Source organism: Gavia stellata, chromosome Z (assembly GCF_030936135.1).
Source record: "Gavia stellata isolate bGavSte3 chromosome Z, bGavSte3.hap2, whole genome shotgun sequence".
Lineage (NCBI taxonomy): Eukaryota > Metazoa > Chordata > Aves > Gaviiformes > Gaviidae > Gavia > Gavia stellata.
In genome coordinates this window covers 14,806,825-14,830,038 of record NC_082637.1, presented here as the reverse complement: position 1 = coordinate 14,830,038, position 23,214 = coordinate 14,806,825, and the positions used below count along the sequence as shown (strand labels likewise).

General features: G+C 36.2%; 1 protein-coding gene across 1 annotated transcript in view; it reads right to left on the bottom strand.

Moving 5' to 3' along the window:
- WDR70 (WD repeat domain 70) overlaps positions 1-23,214 on the bottom strand; it is a 144,618-nt gene that overhangs the window by 35,720 nt on the left and 85,684 nt on the right. Inside the window, exon 15 of the mRNA XM_059833437.1 lies at positions 3,253-3,352. Within this exon, the coding sequence (XP_059689420.1) occupies positions 3,253-3,352 (100 nt within the window). The remainder of the gene's footprint in view (positions 1-3,252; positions 3,353-23,214) is intronic.

Genomic DNA, 23,214 nt, shown 5'->3' with positions numbered 1-23,214 from the left:
CAAGAGGGGCTGCAACAGCTAAACAATGACCTTTGGAGGCACCACAGGTTGCAACCACACTCACGCTGAGCCAAAGGCCTTCGGAGGGAAGTCACAAATTGGGGATTCTGCACTTACACTTGGAACAGCTGTCACCATCACCTGTATCCATGCCAGTCTGGTCAAATATTTAAGTGCATCACCCTCTTTAAACATATGGAAGTGAAGGATACTGGAAGACTTTGAGAAAGCCATTTCAGCTCCAAGTATTACAAACAGCTGACTATGCCTACTAAAGCTAATGAATGCATTTTTGGCATTGTTTGAAATTGATGTCAGCGTTCAGCTCCTGAGAAATATTACTTGACGTAAAAACATTTGATTTTTTAAATGCTAATGTTTGTATTTACCATAAAGAGCAATATACTATTACTCCACACAAAACAGAAAGTCACTATACATGCTGCTGCGTAATCCTTGAATATACAGGAAGGTGTACTCAAGGTATTTCTACTTTTTAAAGCAACTTCAAGATTAAACATTTTATTTTTCCTCAAGAACATTGTTAAAAGAGAAATACAGCTAAAACTAAAAAAAACCTCAAAAAAACCCACAAAAAATTTTTTTGAGCTGATAGGCTTAGATGTGAGTATTTTTTCTTGGGTTTAACTATGGTGAACTTATTTTCCTATATAAGTTTACTGATTAAGATGGCACTGAGTCTGCACAGAAAATAAACGAACCAAACTAATATCTATCATGAGATCATGGAATTAAGGAAGTCTTCGCTTTATATTATGACAAAATCTAAGTCCATAAATCCTGTACATACGAGGAGTGAAAAAAGTTTTTTTAAATTTTTATAATAGGACCCCAAGTCCAGTCCTAATGCTTACCTCTTCACTGCTAAACAAAGAAAACATTCCCCAAATACTATCCTCACTGTATTTAGAAAAAATTACTTTCATGGTTACAAGTGTGCAAAAATATCACTTTCTTACCTTTCTGTCAAGTTACTACCTAATACCCAACAAGAGTAAGAGTGGGAACTCTCAAAAGCAGCTCTTTAGCTTTTCATTTTCCCTTGTGCTTGCAGCTGAGCCCTGCCTCATCTCTCTCCTATCCAACACAGAATCTACCTCAGATGCAGGAGAGTCAATCAGGCTTTCAATGAAAGTCCCTGTTCCCCAAACAACTATCATCTCTTTGATCCTCAGCACTTGGCAGGTGTGTTAATCTATGAATGCTGAATCCACATCTGTTTTTGTTGGTACAGATCCAAAGCAATACTCATATTAAAGCACTAACCAAACAAGTCAAAATAAGGTATGAATCCTCCTTATTCTCTAGTATAACACACACAGAGGGGTTTTTTTTTAATGCACTAGACAAAGGTAGCACTTTTATCCACACTGAGGGGCCAAATTTCCGTACAGTCTTACATTCTGTGAACAATCAATCAACATTTTATATAGCTCAGAGCAGAGCATGGTAGATAAAACATTAAGTAAGTGAAAGTCTGCTCAACATGACACAAAATCTGGAGTCAGATGAGGAAGAGCAGGCAACCAAAAGTGCCACATGCAATAAAAATAAGCAAAGGTCATTTACGTGATCTACATTCATGAATGTGAAACCTAAGAGAATTTACCTAAATGGAGGTTTCAAGACAGGACTAGTAAATATTCCTCACATAAGTGTCAGCCTTGTTTGCTGTTGATATTTAAAAATACACTGACGCTTCTCCTTAAATCTTATAAATTATGCCTGTGTGAATTTTTCGGGGGCAACACCACTGGCAGACAGATGCAGCATTTCACTTAGTCCAGAACTGAAAGACAGATGGTTCACCTACTTTCCAAGGAGCAGAAGGTTCTCACATAGTAACAATCTAGTTCAGTAAGGACCAGCAAGGTTGAGAGTTTTTACCCCAACCACTTAGGACTTGTTCATGATGAGTACAGGGGCAGTAGAATTCTGGATCCAGGAGCCTGAACAGCAATTAAGAAACAATCCAAATGCCATTAGCATGCCCTAGTAAGCCTAGGGCTGTTGAGGACAAGACTACCATCTTAATCTGGAAGATGTGATCTGGGCAACATGTTTGGAATCCTACAAATGTTGCAAGACATACAAAGAAGTCAGAGAGGTAGCATCCAATAGCAGCTGCATATCGCTATGAAAGCCACCAATGTCACTCTACTCATCAGGGACAGGGGGTGGGGGAGCACACAAAGCAATTGCAAGCTACAGCCCTTGCCTTGGAAGCACACACCCCAATTCAGAGCTTTTGCCATCTATGAATACCTCTATCCTGGTATTTTGTACATGTAATCTCATTCTGTCTACATACCAAACTGAACAGATGTCCTGTACATATGTTAGGTACAATGCTAGCTGACATGAACATAAGACTGGCTCTCCCTAGGCCTGTTTATTTGGCCGTGGGGCCATGCTAATGCATACACGTAGCTTCTGGTTACAGCTGGTTTCCATCCAGACAGCTCAGATTGTACGCTTGCACCTGCCCACAAAATACTGGGTAGACAAACCTCTGTATGAAAAGCTGTCTTAGTCAGAGACCATCCTATCCAATACTTCTAATACTGGAGTGAATGAGTCTTCAAATATATCTTTGCCTTCTCAAGAGTTGTTCTGTTAGCTAAGGCTTTTTATAAAAGTTTTATGTGAAGTTTAAAAAAACAAGTGTCTTTTTCCTGTCCTGTAGACATTTCAAATTTTTTTGCCATTCAAGTACGTCTTGGTCATTCACTTCCAGTCATCACCTCTTGATGTTTGTAATATAAATTACATTAAAATTCCGATTAGAACAGAAAAGGACATTGCATAAGAAAGTTGCTTGAGGAATTAATAACTCCAGAACAGAGATACTGTTACTGAGAGGCAGTAATCTTCCCGGAAAGAACTAAATAACAAAACTGGTCTCATTTTGTTTTTAATTAAGCTAATAATTTCCTTTTGGTGTATTATTAATGCTAGACAAGAAGACAGATCAGGATCTATGTAATATAAACAGCAATTCCTTAAGTGCTGTAAAATGCACTTTCAGGAACACAGTATTGCATGGTGCATCAAAATAAAAGATGTAAATTGTAAAACATTTCAGGTTTAAATCACTAGTATCTGATTTCACTATCTTACCTCCATTTAAGGATTATACGATTTAAATTGTTTGTTTACCGAACTAGTTCACTTAATAAAGTTAAAATTGTCTTACATTCAACGCATCAAAGGCTTCTTTCAATCACCTACCTCCCCGGCTGGCAAGGACAGTACCATCATAGGAAAACGTCAAGCATGAAGTGTCGGTGCCTGGAGCATGGGCTTGCTTGCAGTGGAACTTCGTGTGTACCTGTTTATCCAACAAATAAAACATTAAAAAATTTGCTTGTTTCGAGACAGGACATTTTTATGCTTTATAGCATTTTCTGTACTCTGCTGCTATCCCTAAATTTGCAGAGAAAACCCTGCATTTTTAGCAGGTACAGAAGCTAAGTATTTCTACAACCTTTTAAAAATGTCATGTATGTTTCAGAATAGGCTTTCATAATAAGAGCTTGAATGCAAAATTTGACTTTTTCATAGGTTTAATTATACAGTCCACATTTACATAGCATCAGTGCTCTTGGAAAACTCCCACTAACACTGAAGAAAGGTAATTATGCCTGGTTAAGATAAAAATACATTGTAAGACAGTTCTCAACACTCCCCTAAGCAGGCTTATAGTTACAAAAAATACCAAAATACAATATACATACTTTGTAAAGGACTTAAAAGGATTGGAAGAATTTACTGTTACCAAATTTAATCCCTGACAAAATTCATGGTTTATATAATGGAACAAAGCTCTGATATTCTGATGTTTGTGTTTCATTTAACTGCAATAAAATTCAAGTTTCAGAATGATATGTGTTTATTTTTAATTATTTCTATTTTGCTGATAATCCTAGAGAAAGGTAGAAAATACTTTCAAGTTAACATTTTGTTCTTGTATAGAGCTGACTTCTTATTTATTAAGTCACTATTCAGTAAAATCCCTAAAAATTCTATTAAAAAGGGAGGAACCTCAAATTAAATTTTAGCACTTTTGTAAAGTCAAGCTTTCCTACTTCCCAACCAAAAACAAAAGTCTCAGCTAAGATACCAAGATGCCTTTCATACACAGGAAGGGAAAATGGAAGAAAAGGGAAAAGACAGAAACAGAGATGAAGGAATTTGAGACAGGTTGACTCCTTTTTTAACACCTAGGAAACTACACTTCTCATTTGCCCTCTTTTCCTAGCATAAAACTAGTTCACATAGTTGTAAAGTAAAGCATTCAAGAATTAAAGGTTGCCTGTGGAACTGTATCTCCCATCTGTTAAGATGACGATTAAAACATGCCCTTTCTCATATAGAGGGGAAGATGAAAAATTAATGACCTTTAAGTCTTTTATTTACCATAGTGATGGGCGAAAAAAAAATATACACAGAAGCATATATTTTCCAATGAGGATTTCAACAGCATGCAGTAATCTAGAATCACACTCTGAACAGTAAGAGGACAAAATACTGAGCAGCTGCTTAGTGATTACTATCCAATCTATACGTTAAAAGAGACACAGTTCTACCAAATAAAAAAGGAGTATGTGATCATAAAATGCAAACACACAGACTGAATTAAGCTTACACAGGAATCCTGAGTTACTGTACCTTCTAAATTTTTACTTTGCACCTTACTAAGGCTCTTTTTATTTGCTATTTTGTATGCAAAAGACTCAAGATAGTAAAGTAAGTAATGTTGTTTACCCTTTCAAATATTTGCTCTAAATTTGGTCCAAAACCTAGAGAATCTTCGTGTAATGACATTAATAATGACTGGAAGCTTACTTCAGTGTGCAGATTTAGTCAAGTTTTAGAGGAGTCATGCAAGTCATTCCCTCCACAAACAACTCTTCAAGAAACAAAGGAGGACTTCAAACATCAAGTAAATACTTCTTACAGTATTTGGAGATAGAATGTAATAGCCTACATTCAGCCATAGTACTTGTTTTGAAAATACTGTCACTTCTAGCCAATTGTGCATATCCTGGAGAAACTCTATGAACAGATTGCAGCTTACAACTGTATGTCTTTGGTGGGGGTGTTTATAAATACTAAGAAACGTATTTTATGTATGCAATTACATAAAATTTTCCAAGTATGTGGTAACATATGAAGAATAAACTGAATTGGCTATCAGAAAATAAATTTTCTGTAATATTTGTTAAACATTAACAAGTAATTAAAGTGATGTATTTTTCTGTCTAAGAAATACCATTGACACTTGCAAAAACATCATATATGGTTAATAATCACATCTAAAAAAATGACAGAAAGATTACAGTATGGATTTAGCTATTTCAAATAAACAGGAAAAGCTTCGTTTGGGCTCCACAACACTTGACTACTCAACACCCCCCAGCCCTCCCTGGCAATGTCACACTGATATACATGTATTAAAATAACCGTTTTTTACATTTTGCTGCCCAACTTAATGCAAGGGCGTGGTTTGGTTTTTTTTCTTTCATTTCATCCTCAATATGAAATTCCTTCCTTTTGTTTTGTTTTGGATACAAATTAAAGAAAGACATTTGATGTCCAACGAATGCCTTTTCTTTTATGTTTTACTAGTAAAAAACCCAAACACACACACACACACATATATGTAGACAGATAGATAGTAAATCACATAATGTTTCAGGAGTTTTCTTATTTTTCTATGGTCAAAGATACTGATTTTATTTAGCATGAAGTTATGAATCCATTAATCAAACCTAAACTGTATCTTTCAGGAATTAAACAGGTCACCTTAAATATGTGACCCGCTATGGAGCCTCCTCAATGAAGTACCTATACTTTGACCAGTTCTTAGCCTTTTCCAACTGTCCCATAGAAAAAGAAAAATAGCAACATACAGATATCCAAGACTCAAGACATTATTTGCCCCTTAATCACAAAAATGGAAACAACAGAACAAATTTAGCTGGACTCTGTCCAGCTTCAATACCTTAGGATTTCATGTAAAATGAGACTCGTCTGAAAGGGATAGTAAAATTGCATCAGCAATTCTGTTTGTCTTTAAAAATAAATTTGCTCAGCTTACCAGTAAAAAGATTGTTTTCCTAACTTTGAGCTCTGCAAGTTTGCCCTCCATATATTATTCTGCAAAGGAATATAACCCTGAATTGTAATACTAAATCAAATATTCTAAAATGATTGAAGGTTGCTCTAAAAATGATAGAAGGTTGAACAAGAAGTTTTTACATACAGGGGCAAACGTTCGCTGCAGTTTTCAAAGAAAATAATGTGTTTGGCCTCTGGCCTCTTAACATTTTTAACAGATGTCTAATCTTGCTAACAAATCACTAGCAAAAAAAATTATCAGAATGTTTCTTGCTGGAAAGACATAAAACAACAGAACTAATGTACACAATTCAAAAGTTTGATTCAGGAAGGGAAGGGAAGAGCATTGAAATACTAGATGAAGATATAAAGACAACTAGGGCAAAGCGTATCTACATTTCTCCCTCATTATCCCTCTCCTTTTGTTGCAGAGGTGCCTGCTATTACAGAGTACTAGTCATGTGCCATATAAAATTTAAGTTCATCAGTCCTTAACATTTTTTAAAGGTTTAGTTATTTCAGCAAATTCTGCAGTAACACACTCTATATTCTGCAACATGTTTGAAGGCTTTCTAGCAAATAACTCCAGTAATGTAAGCACTTTCTTGCTAGCTTTGTATTAGCACATATATTTTTGTTAAGCAATTACAGCTGACTGAACTTGTGTGAAACCTGAAATGACAGGCAGAAAACATGAAGCACATGTGAGAAAGGATGCAGTAGCATGTATCAAAAAAACTAGGATAACAGATAAATGTCAGGGTTTGCAATATCACCACAGTCCTCACAGAGAGGATGAGAACCAGAAGATAAAAGGAAGCCAGAGAAAGGATTGGGAAGAGGGAAAAGAAAAAAAAAAGGTACATAACTGGAGCATCAGTAATGTATACCCTTTGTACAAAAATCTGGGTGGAACGAAGAGGACCAATACGAGAAGTGAAGAAGACAGTGGCCACATGAAGTGTTTATCACAAATGAATGACCTACAACAGAGCCGCGTGGTTAGAGTTCTGCGTCACATAACTGCTCTTGTTCTCCAGAATCCTGAATAAAACATGTTCTAGGAAAAGCAGAAGATAGATCTAGTCAGTTTGTTCACCTCAGAAATCCAAGCCATGTCCATGAGAAAAACAACAATACACTTAACTAATGACATTTTTGAACTTTCCACATTGTTTCTAGGATACAATATTTCACAGTAAGCTGACACTTTCCCAAGATTATAATGCTTCCCTGCCCCCACTTTTTTCTTTTAATGAAAGAACGAATGTCCCAGCCAAGACATTCTTCTTCCTTCTTGTTCCTAACATCTTCAAGATTTTTTTAAAAGCAGAGGCAGTAAATTAAGGAAGACCTTGGGGAAAGTGAGATCTACAAGGATTGCTATACCAATCTTTCCCTGTATCACAGACACATAATAAAATTTTACTCATTTATTAGCGTGAACACAGTCAACCATGCAAGCACAATCCTGTCTACAGCAAAAGGAACTCTATTCAATACTGAGTGTGCCACTAGCAATGTGCGATCTACTCCAGTTTGCTCCAGCACAAGGAAGGTGTATTCTAAACAGGGAAGCTCATCTCTAGAGATGCCTCCCATGCTCACTTACCAGCTGTTCCCCCTCTTTCACATCAAGGAATGTTTCCATCACTCTTTGAGAGAGCTGGAAATTGGGATTTATGCTGGTTTCAAATGTGAGGCAGAACTAGCTGGGCAGAGATGCCAGACAGGCAAATCCCAAGCCATGTATGGCTGTTTGAGATTTAAACGTGTGATTTCACCCAACTAAGACACCTTCAGCAGCATAAATTAACTTACACTGACAATATTCAGCTGCAAAAATGATAATTTTTAATAAACATAAAAGCCTCCCAAGATAACATATTATCATAGGCCACTCTCAAGGTGACAAAGGCATGAGCTATCAAGCTGCAAGAAGAAAACAAACAAATCAGAAGCCTTCTTTTCAGTCACAACTGAGCAAAGCTGTCTGGATCTGCTGAAAGTGATCCCATCAGAGACAGCCAGCAATCTCAGAGATGTGATCACAGCTGAGAAGACAGACAGGTTCCCAGCGCACAAGTTACACTCTCCAAATGGCTATTTCCCCATCCCCACTTCGGTCATCGCTACTGAAGGAAGCATATTTGCTTTGCTCTTAATTATAATCCAGAAAAGAAATGTAACTGTACTTTCTAGGTTTAGTATATCACTTACAAACTATCAGGTCTACATATGCTAGCTGAATTCAGGAATTTCCCAATTTTTTCCCTGAGCAGGCAGTTGCACACTACATCAGATGCTTTCCTTAAGTCTCTGTAAACATGATCTCTGGACTTTCAATTTGACAGCTCTTCAATACCACTTCCTGTGGTGTAGAAATGGATGCTGTTTCAATAATGACCATACTGATACAAAACAAGATTAACGTGTGAAATTTGAGGTTTCAGTGTTTACATGATTACAATGTTACATGATTTGCTCTTCTCCATGATTTTCTAACTCACTGACATCTACATGTATCATTAGCAGACCTGAAACACTTCTTCCTTTCTCTCAATCCTAATTAACCAATTATGAATACAGTAACCTAACTTTATTTGCCATAACCAGGACATCTGACTGGCAATTGTATTTAACTGTCCTGTGTGTCAATTACATTCTCATCTGTTGCAACTAAGGCCTTTTTCTGGGTGGAGGGATGATATTCTAGGGGAGGCAAGTCTTTGGGATTTCTTTATCTCTCCCACTCAGTGGTGGTTCAATGCCCTCCAATAACCTTTCACATGTATTTCATAGAGAAGTTTTCCTAGTTATTTGCAATTACTGAACAGATGACAGACTTGGCTTTTTTTTTTTTTAATATTCTGCAGCTTTTCTTGAGCAACTGTATTGCAATGAAGAACCTACATAACCAGAAAAATAAAAAAGAAAAGATAGCAGTTCTGTAATTATTTTTGAAGTTTATAAAATCTTCAATCCCTTGCAATGAATCATGCATTGCATCATGGAACTATGAACGAAAATAAAAACACAAGTGTGAAATGCTTAGTAGGAAAATGTTGGGCTGTTACAGAAAACAGCATTCTTAGAAGAGAAGCCATACAGCAGTGTAGCCAGTCAACGTGAAAAATGATTTAGCATTTTGTTAATTACAGGTGACAAAAAGTTGATTTCTAGTGAAAAAAAAATCTCTAACACTTACACAGAAGGCAATGAGGCAAGGCACCTGATATATTTGACTATATGCAGTTTTAGACAAAACAAGGAAGCAAGCAGGCTGGCATGCCTTAGAGATCTCTGAAACACTGTGGAGTGATGAGAAAGTCCTTCCTATCTGCCCATGCTTCCTACACCACTTAGAGCATTCAATTTCTAAGAATATTGCTGATCACAGAAATAATTTCTTCTTGTTTAAGTTAATTCATCAAGAAAGATTTTAGGAAACCATTTTAGAAAGGTGGCTTCTTAACAGCATTGATAAATATTTGCATAATGGTTTGAAAATGAAACGCCAGCTGAATGTTTGGCTGCACTGTCAAACTTTGCATTTGAGAAAATAATCTATCTTGGCCACAGAAACAATAAATATTACTAGTAAAAATAGCTTTTGGAAACTATTCAGTTGGCTTCCTTTGGGGATTTTTTACACTGCATGAGAAAAACGTACAAGGATGCAATAGAAATGTTCCTTGGTTTCTTTTCAAAGCTTATCTAACCCATCCCATGCTATCCTAGCAAATTTACAATTTTCCTCCTCTTTACTATCATAAATATGGCTTCTGTAAACAAAAATAACCCAACAACCCAAAACACCCGAACCCCTCCTTTGGTATCTTTCAAAAATAAATTAATCACTCTTAGACTTGCCCAGTTGTTGAAGGTTCCTTTACCTTCCAGAAAAGAATCAAGCCTGATCAATGTTATTCTGTAAAAATTTCATTAAAAATATAGCTGAGATATAATAGAAACCCACTGAAAGTCCACAGATTGCTTCAAACTCACCTATGCCAACACTGGATGTTTCATATCAATTAAAAGTAGCCTTTTGCCTACTGGCAATAAACAAGAAAAAATAAATTGAAAAAAAATATAAAGAAGCTACAAAGATGTCTTTAAAAAGCAACTGCCACAAAGTTATTCCCACCATAATTCAATGTAATTTCTCACTTTCTTTCAGTCTTCAGTGCTCCCAAAGCTTAAGACCTACTTTAGCGATCTTATAGAGGTACAGTGTGAATAGAGTGAAATGTAAGTGAAAATATACAGAAATTCACATAAAGCTAGTATTTCTGGTTCAGTAACACTTGAGCCAAAAAAGGTGTAATTTGCAGTGAATTATCAAAGGTGGCTGTATAATAAATTTACTTACTTATTGAATAGAATTAGCTAAAGCATGTATATTCCAACAAGATTGGTGTATTTCTGTGAGAAATGAACAGTCATTTTCACTAAACTTCCTGTAACATATAGCAAGCTATTATTTCTTCCACATTATTTGATTTTTCTAATAAAAAATGTGCTGCAAACCACTATGCTGTATCTCCTCTGCTTATTGATTAAAATAATACAAACTCTTTAAAACATGGATTTATTTATTTGGGTGGAAAGGCAAAGAAGGAAGAATGTCTCAGTTAAAAACTTAAGTGGTATTTTGTCACATGAAGTATTTCAGTGATAAAACAAGCATTCGTAACTCAGAGCCTTAGTGGTTTATAAATAATGTTGCATAAGGTAGCTGAGATTATCAGCTCAATATATTTAACACTGATTTTCAAGGACCACATATACTTGAAATTTGTTTTAAGATCGTCTAGAAAACAAAAAATGCTATCATCATTCAGCAAAGTAAATTGTTCAGAGAAGTTGTTTTTGAGAAGTTAATTGAAACTAATTTTTCTTCTGTTACAGGTCAGCTGGGCACTTGTGGATGGTGGGGGATATGCATTTTTTTTTTTTAATAACCAAGGATATGTTGCTATTAATCCACAAGACACAGAGTTGCCAAATACCCTCAATTTCAGTTACCTTTAACTCAGAATTTTACCTGGTGAGTTCAGCAACTTCAGGATTAGGCCCCAGAGTTATGTATAAGTAAAATGTAAAAGTAAGAAGCTTATTTGGGGTTGAGGTGGGGGGAGAAAAAAGGTAATTCAAGCAAACTTTATTTTCTTTTCAAGCAATATTCCTGTCTCAGTTTCATGATTGCTTCATTGCTTTTTTTCTCACAATAATTTTATATAATTGACTAGCTAAATAAGCAAACACATAAAAAAACCGTGCACATTTGAAAGCAAAAAATTGGCAAAGTGGAAAAAAATTTCAAAAATTGTTTTCTGAAGTAGTTTATACTAACTGAACACAGTGTTCCACAGGGAAAAGAAATAAATTCCCACTTAGCTTCAGAATCTGTAAACCCAAAGTTACAGATAACAAATTTACTGGTTTTACAAGTAAAATATTACAGTGTTAATCACTGTTTCAATGCGTACAATAAGCAGTTTTTGAAAGCTCTTTTGGCAAAATGTGGTTTTGTTCAAATACAACAAATTAGAACTGAATAGTGCATTTGAATTCATCTGGCATTTAGCTCAGAAACAACATACTGTCTTCAATAACTCTGGCAGTTCAGGTTTTCTGGTAGCATCAACTTCAACCCAAAAAAACCCCCCTTTATATTTTTCATTATTAAAGATACTTTGTAAAATAAGTTAAATTTAAAACCAAGATTTCACAGCTTCTGCAAGATGAGGCTCTGGTATACCTAGATTTGATTTCTGACACTCAGTATTGAAATGACTTGAAAAGGAATGTTTCCATTTTAAAAACTCACTGTATATTTATCCATCTACACTGCACAACACCCTGTCATATCAAGTTTCCAAGCTAGCCTACAGAGCGGCAATCAAGTACCCAAGCATTAGGTAGAGTGAAAAACTTGTAATATCTTTCAGAAAAACATGGCTTGCTGTTCTACAGTGAGATTCCTGAATATATTTCAAACATGGATCGCTTTTAAAATTAGTTTTCTTTTTTAATAGATATTAAAAACAGATCACTGTTGAAGTATAAGAGGACAGAATTCCTTTGTTTGGAATTAACATCCTTAAATCAATTAATCCCTTCTGTCTTATTTCATATAAATAATAATCTGATTACTAAAGCTATGGTAAAGTAAAAATGTCCTAATCAACATCCAAGACTCCCTCAAACAGGCTGTAGTATCTCCATACCAATTTGTCTTTGAGGAATACTGAATTGTTTCAGAATTTTTCGTTCTGCAATTACCCTTCTCCTCTAATGTTGCTTAAAACCCCTCTTTTCTCTTCCTTTCCTTTTTCCATGTTTTTGTGATAGTCTGTAGTATCTCTCCTGACTACAATTCTCTTTCACCACTAGCATCCCTAAAATTCTTCTCCATCCAACAAAAAGATTCCTTCCATTTCCTCATCCCAGCCTTCCAGTTTCTTTTCAGCACAGTATTTCACAGTCATGCCTGGCAACTTTGTATTTCTTCTCCATCAGCAGTGGCATCTCCAGAGCATAGGGACATACATGAATTGCTGTTTGTGAAAGTCATCTCTCAGACATCTCATTTGCATCATCCACTTTTCATCAAATAGCTGCATGTTTCCTCCCCTCTCTCCATTACTCTCTTTCACACTTCAGCCTTTTCGTCCAATACTGACTTCTCCTCCATCCTCATTCCTTGTCAATCCCATTTAAATTCCTTCCTGAGTCTCAACAGATTTATCCCTGACAAATCCAGCAATGCTACCCCATCTTCATTCTCGTCAGCTTTGGAAAAAAGTGCCTATTTTCTATTCCCCTTCTTCGTTGTTTTATGAGGTCCAGTATCTCCTGTACACCCCCTACATGTTGGCTCCCTTCTCCACTATTCCCTCTGGTGTGTGATCCTCTCTCTTAGTTTCACTGGCTATTCACCATTACTCAATCCCCTTGGCCACTGAACTTCTCACTCTACAATGTATTTTTAAAAATCTTATTCACAATCATGACTACCAATATTTTCATGCCATAAAACTACCTTCCAAGAAAGTGTACATCCTTCTCTGTCTGCTGAACATCTTAGTTCACATTGACATCACTTTGTGAATGTTTAACTGGCAACTTAAATTCAACATAATGGCAGCTGCTTCTGATTTTCTTACCTGGATACTGTATCTCCTCAATTTCCCTGGAAGATCTAACCTCTTTTAACCATTCATCATAAGAAAAATGTTGTTATATGCATCACAATGTGTCACCTCCTTTCTGTCACATTGTAAAACACACTGTAATAAAGCCAATCAATAACCCATTGCCAGTATTATTACTTTGATGTCTTTTCCCTCTTTGTTTCCTTGATAATGGCTCTTTATACTTTTAGGGTCCACTGTCACATCCTTTTGTCTTCTTTAACAGCTGCATTTTACCAATGACTTAAATATATATTCTTCCAATAATAGCAATTACAGATCATTCACTTAATCCTCAAGCACAATCCTCAAGCTCACATACAGAAAAAGAAACTCAAAACCAACAAAACCACCACTCCATTTTCCGTAACATGTATGGACATACAGTAAACTATTATTTAAAAGTGACAAAAAAAAAGGAGACAGGTAGCAATTGAGTTTGCACCCTGCCTTGCTTTTGTTTGTCAATATAAACCTCTTACCAACTTGACACCAAAGGATTCATTTTCTAACATAAATACATTTGTTTCGGAAGGAGAACAACCAAAACTGAAGTTGTTTTTATACTCACAGGCATACAGGAGGACACATTAGCACAGCCCTGCCTTGCTCTCCTACCTCCATGCAATAGCAAAGAAACAACAGTGACCTGCCTGGAGTACAGAAAACATTCCTACACACCTGTCAACTCCTACCCAGTTTGGCAGCACACTTTCACACATCAAACATCAAAATCGAGCAGGCATTTGCACATTTGTGACAAGTGACAAGCCAATGGCTGGCAATGCAATGCTTTCTGCTGACTAAAACAGGTGTCTCTAGCTTTGAAAAATCACTCAGGCTCTTGAAGGTGTCTTGAATATAAGCCAGCCCTCCCATTACAAGGGCCAGAACACACTACCTTGTACTAGCTGTGCTTTTGCAAGCCCTGGTAAAACAGCCTGTAAAAGGTCACACCAATGTACTCTGGTGACCACAACAAGATGAAGTTTGCTTACAGGTCTTGGGGTCAATCTGCTCTCCAAACGTGACCAAAGACCCATATACTGGTGAGGACAATGAAACAGGCTAGGGAGCTAGGATACAGTGCCATTTACGTGCTCTTACCAGGGTATGTGCTGATCACAGCAGCTACATTCATCAGGAGCTCTTAATGTCCATAAAAAACATGGTCCACAATTATAAAATGAATTGGATTTTTTCAGAATATTTCACTCTCTGCATCTGAACTAGCACAGTACTTTCTAATTTGGCCATCCTATCCCAACCTTAAAAAAATGCATTACACTGAAAATTAAATATAAATTAAGTTTTAGCGCCTATTACAGGTGACTGCTTTGAGCAAAAAACAGTCACAAGCCAATCTGAAAGTAATATATATACATGGTAAAAAGTGAAATAGTTACCATAAAGGCATTCTTTTTAAGACCCTATGCATTGCTTAATCTGAATGAAAATTACATACGTTGAATTATCTAAAAGTACCTTGTTTAAATTACTAGAGCTTAGAATCATTATACACACTCAGAAATTCTATTACACTAGAATTTCATTATAAGTTTGTGGGCATACTTAGACACAAAGAGAGACACTCTATATGTCTTTATGCGTAATGTGTGAAATGTATAGGTAGTCATATCCAACTCCAAATCTAGTTCTCTATCTCATGAGAAATTTAGAACTTGGGTAAAGGAAGGCAGCTGTTCCACAGATGTATCTGATTTCAGTCTGTATAGTATCACTGCAGTTATACATTAAATAAAACACAGCTGGACAATGCTCCACCTATTTCACCACCCTCTCTGCTAACTGTTTCACACTAACATCTGCTGAAAACAAACTTCAGGAAATAGGGAGATCATGAAAAAAACCCTTTATTTTAAAATATTTCACATTGGAAGAAGTTTTACTTATTTGTAAAGAAAGCCTCACATGTATTCAATTAGGTTCTAATTATGAGATTTATACCTAGAATTGAAAGAAACTTGCTCACTGAAGGCTGTCATCTAAAAAATATAATATTATTACAAGTACTTTTCATTTCACGTGATTGGTTTCATTCTGTACCTGCTGCCAAAATATGATGTAGTTGTGCAGTTTACCTTCTCATGGATAATTAGGGATACAAAAATAAGTTCTTTGGTTTAGAATCTTATTATTAATTTTACAAATGCCATGCAAACTTTTTTTAATTAAAATTAACTAGACTTATGAGATGTACTTTAGAAACTGATGGCAGTCTGTAGTCTATTATGGCCAACTATTTAAGCACATTTAAAACTGTACACTCACAGAAGTGCACCTTTTAATGGATGCAGCCGTGAAGCAGTCATTGTCTATGTAGAAATAGTTTGTTCTTTATCAAACTTCCTCTGAGTCAAGTGTATGTGACCTAATGTTACATACAAAAGCTATGCTTCACTATGATTTATCTTCTTTTTTTTAGCTTCTCAATTTCTAACAGATTCATGGGGAATATTTCTGTATTAAAAATATTAGTATATTTCTTAATGTCATAAAACTGAGCACATTTCAAAATAAATCACACTCTTATTCAGTTGAACAAAAAAAAATTCAAATACTTTTCTGTCTGTTTCTCTTTCGTAGGTTTATTTTTTCTAAGTTAAACAGTTATGAAAAAGCACACAAGCACCGCACAACATTAAACTACTGGTTTCTTAGGCCAGTATCCACTTTCTGATAGTGGTCAGTGACATCGGAATACATGAAAATCACACAACTCTTAAATGGGAAGAATTTCTAACCAAATTCTACATTAGAACTCTGGAAAAGTTAGAAATTTGGTAATATTTATTGTGAGAGAAGAAAAAAAATAAGTAGTAAAAGAAAAGTTTACTATAGTAATGAGAAGAATTACGAAGGGAAATATAAAACACATTTCTAAAGTTTAAAAATTCCAAATCATTCTTTTAGTTTTGAGATTTTGGATTGTCTGGAATTACCATTTCATTCAAAAAACCCTACTTCTAACTTCCTTTTCTATTAAGAACACCCAAACCTAAAACCCCAACCCGGCTAGCTCTTAGTACACGATTTTCTAAAATTCACTTCACATTACCCTTTATGAATACCCCAAAATAGAAGGCTTTCTAGAAGTTATGAATTGATGAGAAAAGTGAAGCCTGCAAGAGATACATCCAAATATGAAGCTGGAAGGGGGCGAAGGGCCATAAATCAACCCACAAGACAGAGCAAGCATATGCAGACAGGAAGTACCTAATCTTCACTCAATATGTTCCACAGATCAGAGGTCATTATTTCCTACCTTTTTTGTTCTTAAATAAATCCACTTGATCAAGCTGTAACAGCTTTCCTTTTGTAAGTATTTTAAAATATGGGAGTTTTAGACTTCTCTAATAAAACAAACTTAATGACGAAGAGTTGTACAGAAATATACTTTTCATTGATTTTACAAAATTCACAGTATAAACCTGCTGTTCGTCTCCTCACTAGCTTCAAGAAATAGTGACATACTGTGAACCACAATGAGAAACATTTGGATGCCAAACTAGCTTCCTGATATACAGATCAAGCACAAAATTCTTCTTGTAATTTACAAACTCTATCAGGCTCTAGACCAATGAAGTGTTCAGCTTGCTTGAGCAATGCATACACTACACTATCTAAAAGCCATTCTTCTGATAAGCCATACCACTCTGGAGCTCACTTCTTGTTAGAACGAAATGTAGTATCTGTACTTTTAACTTTTTGCCTCTGCATAAAAGGAAAATTTTCTCTAAAATAACAAAGCTAGCTCAAAAAGAATCTTCTATTTCTGTTTCATTATTCTTCATTATTTTATCTTTCTATTTCTGTAACATTATTCATGTTACATTAACATTAATAACACTACACATTAATAAACCCAATCACCTTGCTATAATGCCTACTCTTTTCTTCTCAAATTGTCGTTTTAAAATTATCTCTGTAAGCTCTACTGTTATTTTTCTAAATAGTAAATCAGAGACACGTATATAATCCGTGTGGGATAAGCCTTTTTCCTTTAACCATACATGAATCCGAAGTAAAATCGTCTATGCTATTTTCATTGGGGTGTGACAGACTTCAAGATTTAGAATTGCCTTTCATCACTATATTAGATAGTGCAAACATTTAGATAGTTCTTAACTATAAACTGTTTATTACATAAAAGAGAAATGCACTTAGAAATACAGCAGGGCACATTTTATCTTAGCATATGATTGTCAGATTCTTTACTGCAGCTAGCTTCAGGGTATAGATAGTGATGTACTGGCTAAACCAGACATATACAAAAAGGAATAATATATGAATCTGTTAGTATTTGCTGCTGGCAGGCTTGTGTGTGATTTCCAGTTTCTGGAGCAGAGGTCTGGCATATATACATATGGAATGAAAGGGTGGGATATTATGGATATGGAAAACTTACCTAAGTTTGAAAGGGGAATATAGTATATTTGGATATCTTTCATCTTGTATTTACACAAGAAATTTCCAGATGTAGCCAGACTGCCCTCTTCAAAGCATGAAGCATGTTACATACTTGGGGGAAACTGGAAGATTTGCCTGCTGTTTAGCTGTAGTAGTGATATTCAGTAAGTTTAAGAATAGTCATTGTAAATTGTTTCTATTAAATATTGACATTTCACTGGAATAATTTTAACCCTGTGAAGATATCAATATAGCCCCCAAATTCTATATAAGGAAAACCAAAACAAAATATCCAAATAGACAAGTGAATATTCCATGGCCAAAATAATGAATAAAATCTAGCTGGTGTGAAAAGAGCATAATCTTGGAACGCTGTGATAGACCAGATGCCAAAGACACACTATGATCTTTGCCTGGTAGAAACTGTATCTAAAAAGGCACACGCACACTAGTAAAGCTTTCTAGTAGACATATGTTAAGACATACATTTCAAGAATTTATTACTGAGAGCTACGTCTTTTGCATGTCAGCAGATGCAAAAAGCACCCTGTAACTGTAGAAAGATCCAACTATCTCATTTTCCCAAAGCATGGGTATAAATCTGCTCAAAGGACCTTCCAATTAATGGAGAAAATATTTACAGCAAGTCTCAGATCTTACTACTAGTTTTCATTACTCTGTCTTGGCAGCATCAGCTGTAAAATCCATCAAGAACAGCAAAATAAATTTTACAGAAAAATTTCCAAATAAGATCTGGGCTTGGATTCCCATTCCAAAACAAAAGGGTCGCCCTATTTAGGCCAAAAAAAAGAAGTATCTTACATGATCTTTTTGCATTATCTAAATCCGTGTCCTTAGTTGTACAGTAATTCTTCAAAATGGCTCCAAAACTTGTAAGACTTTTCATCTCTGAAAACTCTACCTTAAAACTTCATACTGCACACCACAAAACTAAAGCTTACACAACCCCTTTCAAAGCAAACAACCACTAAATATAGAAATGTATTTATCTTATATCTATAAATCATGCAATTATTTGGAAAATACTTTTAACATGAGTATTTGTAATTAAACTGTACAGAGCTTAGATCTGCTTAACTTCAGTGCACACTGCGACATCCCACCTTTCTTCCCCTTAAATTTTGAGGATAGGGTGGCTTAAGGGCATGTGGAAAACAGGTTATGGGATTACCACTTGATCACACCACTTTTGGGGATATTCATGTGGCCAGTATATTAGTATAGTGTTGGATTTATTATTGTGCATTTTAAGTTCTGTAAAATCACATTGAGCTTTAGCTAAATAACTTGAAACTGATCAAAATACATATTCTAGCGATTTAAAATCAAAGAAAGGTTTTAAAACCAGGAAAAAAGAAAACACTGGCAAAGCAGTAGTTCAGCAATACTGTAGTAGATGCTCACTTTTGAGCAGGAAATAGCTGAACAATGGAGTTAAACATACCACTAGGTCTTTTATTGAACAAGAAAGTAAAAAAAAAACAGAAGTTAATCACTAGCTATAAAAAACTTCCCCTGAGCACCAAATCAATTTGTGTTTAATGAGAATTAAATTGTGTTGAAAATCATAAAACATTGCATCTTTCCTGTTCAGATTTACAATACATAAAACGATAAACCTATTACCCATGTATCTGTCAAAGCTAATTCTTTACTACTTACAGTGCAGCCATTAGATATCTAAAAGCTTATAAAAATTACTCAAGGTTTCTAAACAGGCCCAATTTAATATAGCTAGAAAAAAAAAAAAAGACAAGATTTTGGGTGTACAAGCTGTTTTCTTAGAGGCATTTAACAGACTTCACCATTCCTTACAAACACTGCCTCTCCAACATCCTTACCAGTATTTGAGAAACGTGATTCAGGCTGCCATATGCAGAGAAGTTGTTTATACAACTTCACGATTAGAGGAATAGAACATCTTTCTTGTGAGGAAAGGCTGAGGGACTTGGGTCTTTTTAGTCTGGAGAAGAGAAGACTGAGGGGGGGATCTTAGTAATGCTTATAAATACTGAAGGGGTGGGTGCCAGGAGGATGGGGCCAGTCTTTTTTCAGTGGTGCCCAGTGACAGGAGAAGAGGTAACGGGCACAAACTTGGTCATAGGGAATTCCTTCTAAACATGAGGAGAACTTCTTTACTTTGAGGGTGCTCGAGCACTGGAACAAGGTGCCCAGAGAAGCTGTGGAGTCTCCTCTGGAGATACTCAAAACTCACCTGGACTCACTCTCCTGTGCAATCTGCTCTGGGTGAACCTGCTGTGGCGGGGTAAGGGCTGGGGGGGGGGGGGGGTTGGACTAGATGATCTCCAGAGATCCTTTCCAACCCCTGTCATTCTGTGATTCTGTGACACAGTCCTGGGCTGAAGGCACCCAGGAAAAGCTGGAGGGAAAATTCATGTAACAGGTAGCCTCATCAGGAGGTCTGAAAGACTAAGAAAGGCTAACAAAGAAGTTTAGCTTTCTCACCCTAATAAATCCTATTTGTAATCAATGCAAAACATCTCAATCCTTTCCTGTTTAGTGTGGAAAATGAGGGGAGCTTTTTTGTTCATTAAAGAGATTTCCATAAATTTTAACTCACAATACATTTTTAACCTACCCAACAAGCATACTAATAGTCTTTACAAAAATTACTCGTCTTTTTGTATCTCTATGAGATACCCCACTTCTACACAGGAAAACTGGGTACACAGAGGTTTACTCATTGCAAGGCATACTTCATTCTGGATACTATAGACTGGCTCCACGGATCAGCTTGTGCAGCAATATGTATTACTATTGGTCTTGCAAAAAGCTCTTAATAGGTAAAGCACAGGCAAGATGAGGAATTTGAACCTATTTGAAGTGCAGGTAAATCTACTGGTTTTACTGCACTGCCCTGTGAATCAATAATTTTCAAGGTCCTGTCTTATTTTGACCACTAACACTCTCCAACTCTCCACCTTTGCCAGACACTTGCCACGTCTCAGAACATTTAAAGAGACTTCTAATGTGTTATGTTATGATTGACTATTTCACACTATTGTTTCCACTATTCATTGGAAGTTTGAAGGAAGTTATTTTTTATGTCCTTTGAAGCTGTTATTTTAAGCCAAGTCGACAGTGTTCATAATATTTCAAACAAGCTGACAGATTGTTCTGCTAATGTGGACTGTAAATGCACATGTACATGAAACAAAGAAAAACCATGCACTGAGAAAATAACATACGTGAGAAAATAACACAGATTTATGACAAAACAAAAAAATCCTCTGAGGCAGGTGATTATAATGGATCATGATCATGCTGAGGAAGTTTGGAGAAAGGCAAGGCAGAGCTGGAACGCATTTGGCTAACTTCAGCATAAGCAAGTTACCGACGTCAGTGTCATGAAGACAAAAAAGGTCTTCCTCCAAAAGTTCCAAAAGTGTTTTTACTCTCACTACATACAGCTGGGAGATTTGGAATTGCACCAAAAAACCAGTGGAAGCAGAAAACTGAATGAAACACTCCTGGTGTGCATTACGAGTCAGAACTAAAGAAGGGAATTGATCACAGACCAAAATCACTCCCTAGGCACAGCAACATAATTAAAAAAAAGCAGATACTGAGGTGGCTTTAAATGTCTTGGAAAGAACAACTAATTCATGACCTTAACTTATAACAAACAGCTACTTGGACTTCAGCAGGGATGATAAAACATGGGACAGAAAAGATCTTGTTTCTTTCTAAATAATAAAAAAAAAAAGATAGAATTATTTAGTCACACCATTCTGGACCAAGTTCTACACTACTGAGCAGCAAACACAAGTGATGCCACAGTGGTCATGGGGACATCACCACACCACAGGTTGATTTTTAATGTGTTTGCTCTTTGATAGACACATCAGTAGGATTCCTGTAGTCAGGTGTAAAGCTATCAAGTCATTTGTGGAGCAGTGGATAATAAACCTATAACCAGCGGTCAGAAACTATGGCTACAATGGCAAGGAAGACTTCTGGAGCTTCGTCAGGGAGCTTCTGCCACCTTGTAAAATGGTACAGTCTTTGTGAACCCCCAGAGGAAGACTGGCTTCCTACCAGCACTGCAGCAGTGTGCCTGCCTCTAATAGGTGCCCCTTCTGCTCTACGAAAGGGCATTATCAGACCCCCCTTCCTATCAGGGTATCCACTTCTGCTCTTGGTACTTGTCTTTTTGTGACCCTTCTCCTGTGGGAAAGCAGGGGCTTTACATTTTCACTGAAGCGAAGAGAAACTTCCCTCTCTCTGAAGTGGGCTCCGTGTTTGACAGGAGTTTTTACTCCTGTCAAAAATAAATGCGTCTAAAAACCTTCACAGACACCAAGGTAACAGGCACTATGGATAGCATGCAGTGTGAGCCATAATATCTGGTAGGAAGACCTTCCTGCATTTAGTTCACGCTGTTACCGTCGTATGCAGGTATGGGCATTCAACAGCAGGGTTAAAATATCATTTATATTTTTCTTAAATGTAAAAATGAATTCAGACAGTCAAAACAGGCCTTTGTTGGATCAGCTCTGGCACGACAGTACAGTCAACTAAATTACAGTTAACTTTAAACACCTTCCTGAATCTGTCCTCCTTCCTGCTGCACATGTGCCAAGTCTGCAGTCTAAAATAATGAAGCCAGAATCATTCCTAACTGATCAAGTATAAGAAATTATAGCAACTATTTTCTGCTTTCAAACACTAGCGATTTTTGTTACAGACTCAATAGAGCCTTCTCAAGTTAAACACAAATTAATTTTGACTTGAAACAGAACTGTACTGTAGTACAGCAAAACCTGTGTATACAGCTCTACACTTGTTTCAACAAAGTCAAATGATATTTGCTGGATGGGAATGAAACAATTTTGTCTTCAAAAATCAAAAATTAATACTTCTACTATGTATTTCTTCAAGCAGCTTAACCCTCATGGCTTGATTCTCCACAGCTTTACCTGTTTTCTTGTGTCACCCACACTTCGTACCCCCAGAATGGCACCACTTTGTCATGACTTAACATTTTCTTGTTTGCCTCTGCAAGCACCTCGGCATCCTCTATCAGGCCAGTAAGTGCTTTAATCATTCCAGTGCAGGAGTCAATCCCATCTTCCTCTTTCTTAATTCTACTTTGAACACATGTTCCTTTCAAATTTTTTTTTCTTATCCCTCCCCCACCCCCCAAAACGTAAGGTGAAGGCTTTTTCTTTTTTTATTTCATCAAGATGCCTTCTGAAATGCCTGATTTTAACTATACGCAGAGATTTCCAGAGGGTACCAGCAGTTTCAGATAAGAATGCCACTAAAAAAAAAATTACACTGCTCCTTTACACAAAAAACTTGCACATTTTGTAATGACACCAATCAAAGCAAAGACAAAAATTCTTTAGGCTTTAAAAATATAAATCCAAGGACACTATCAACTTCACTTCCA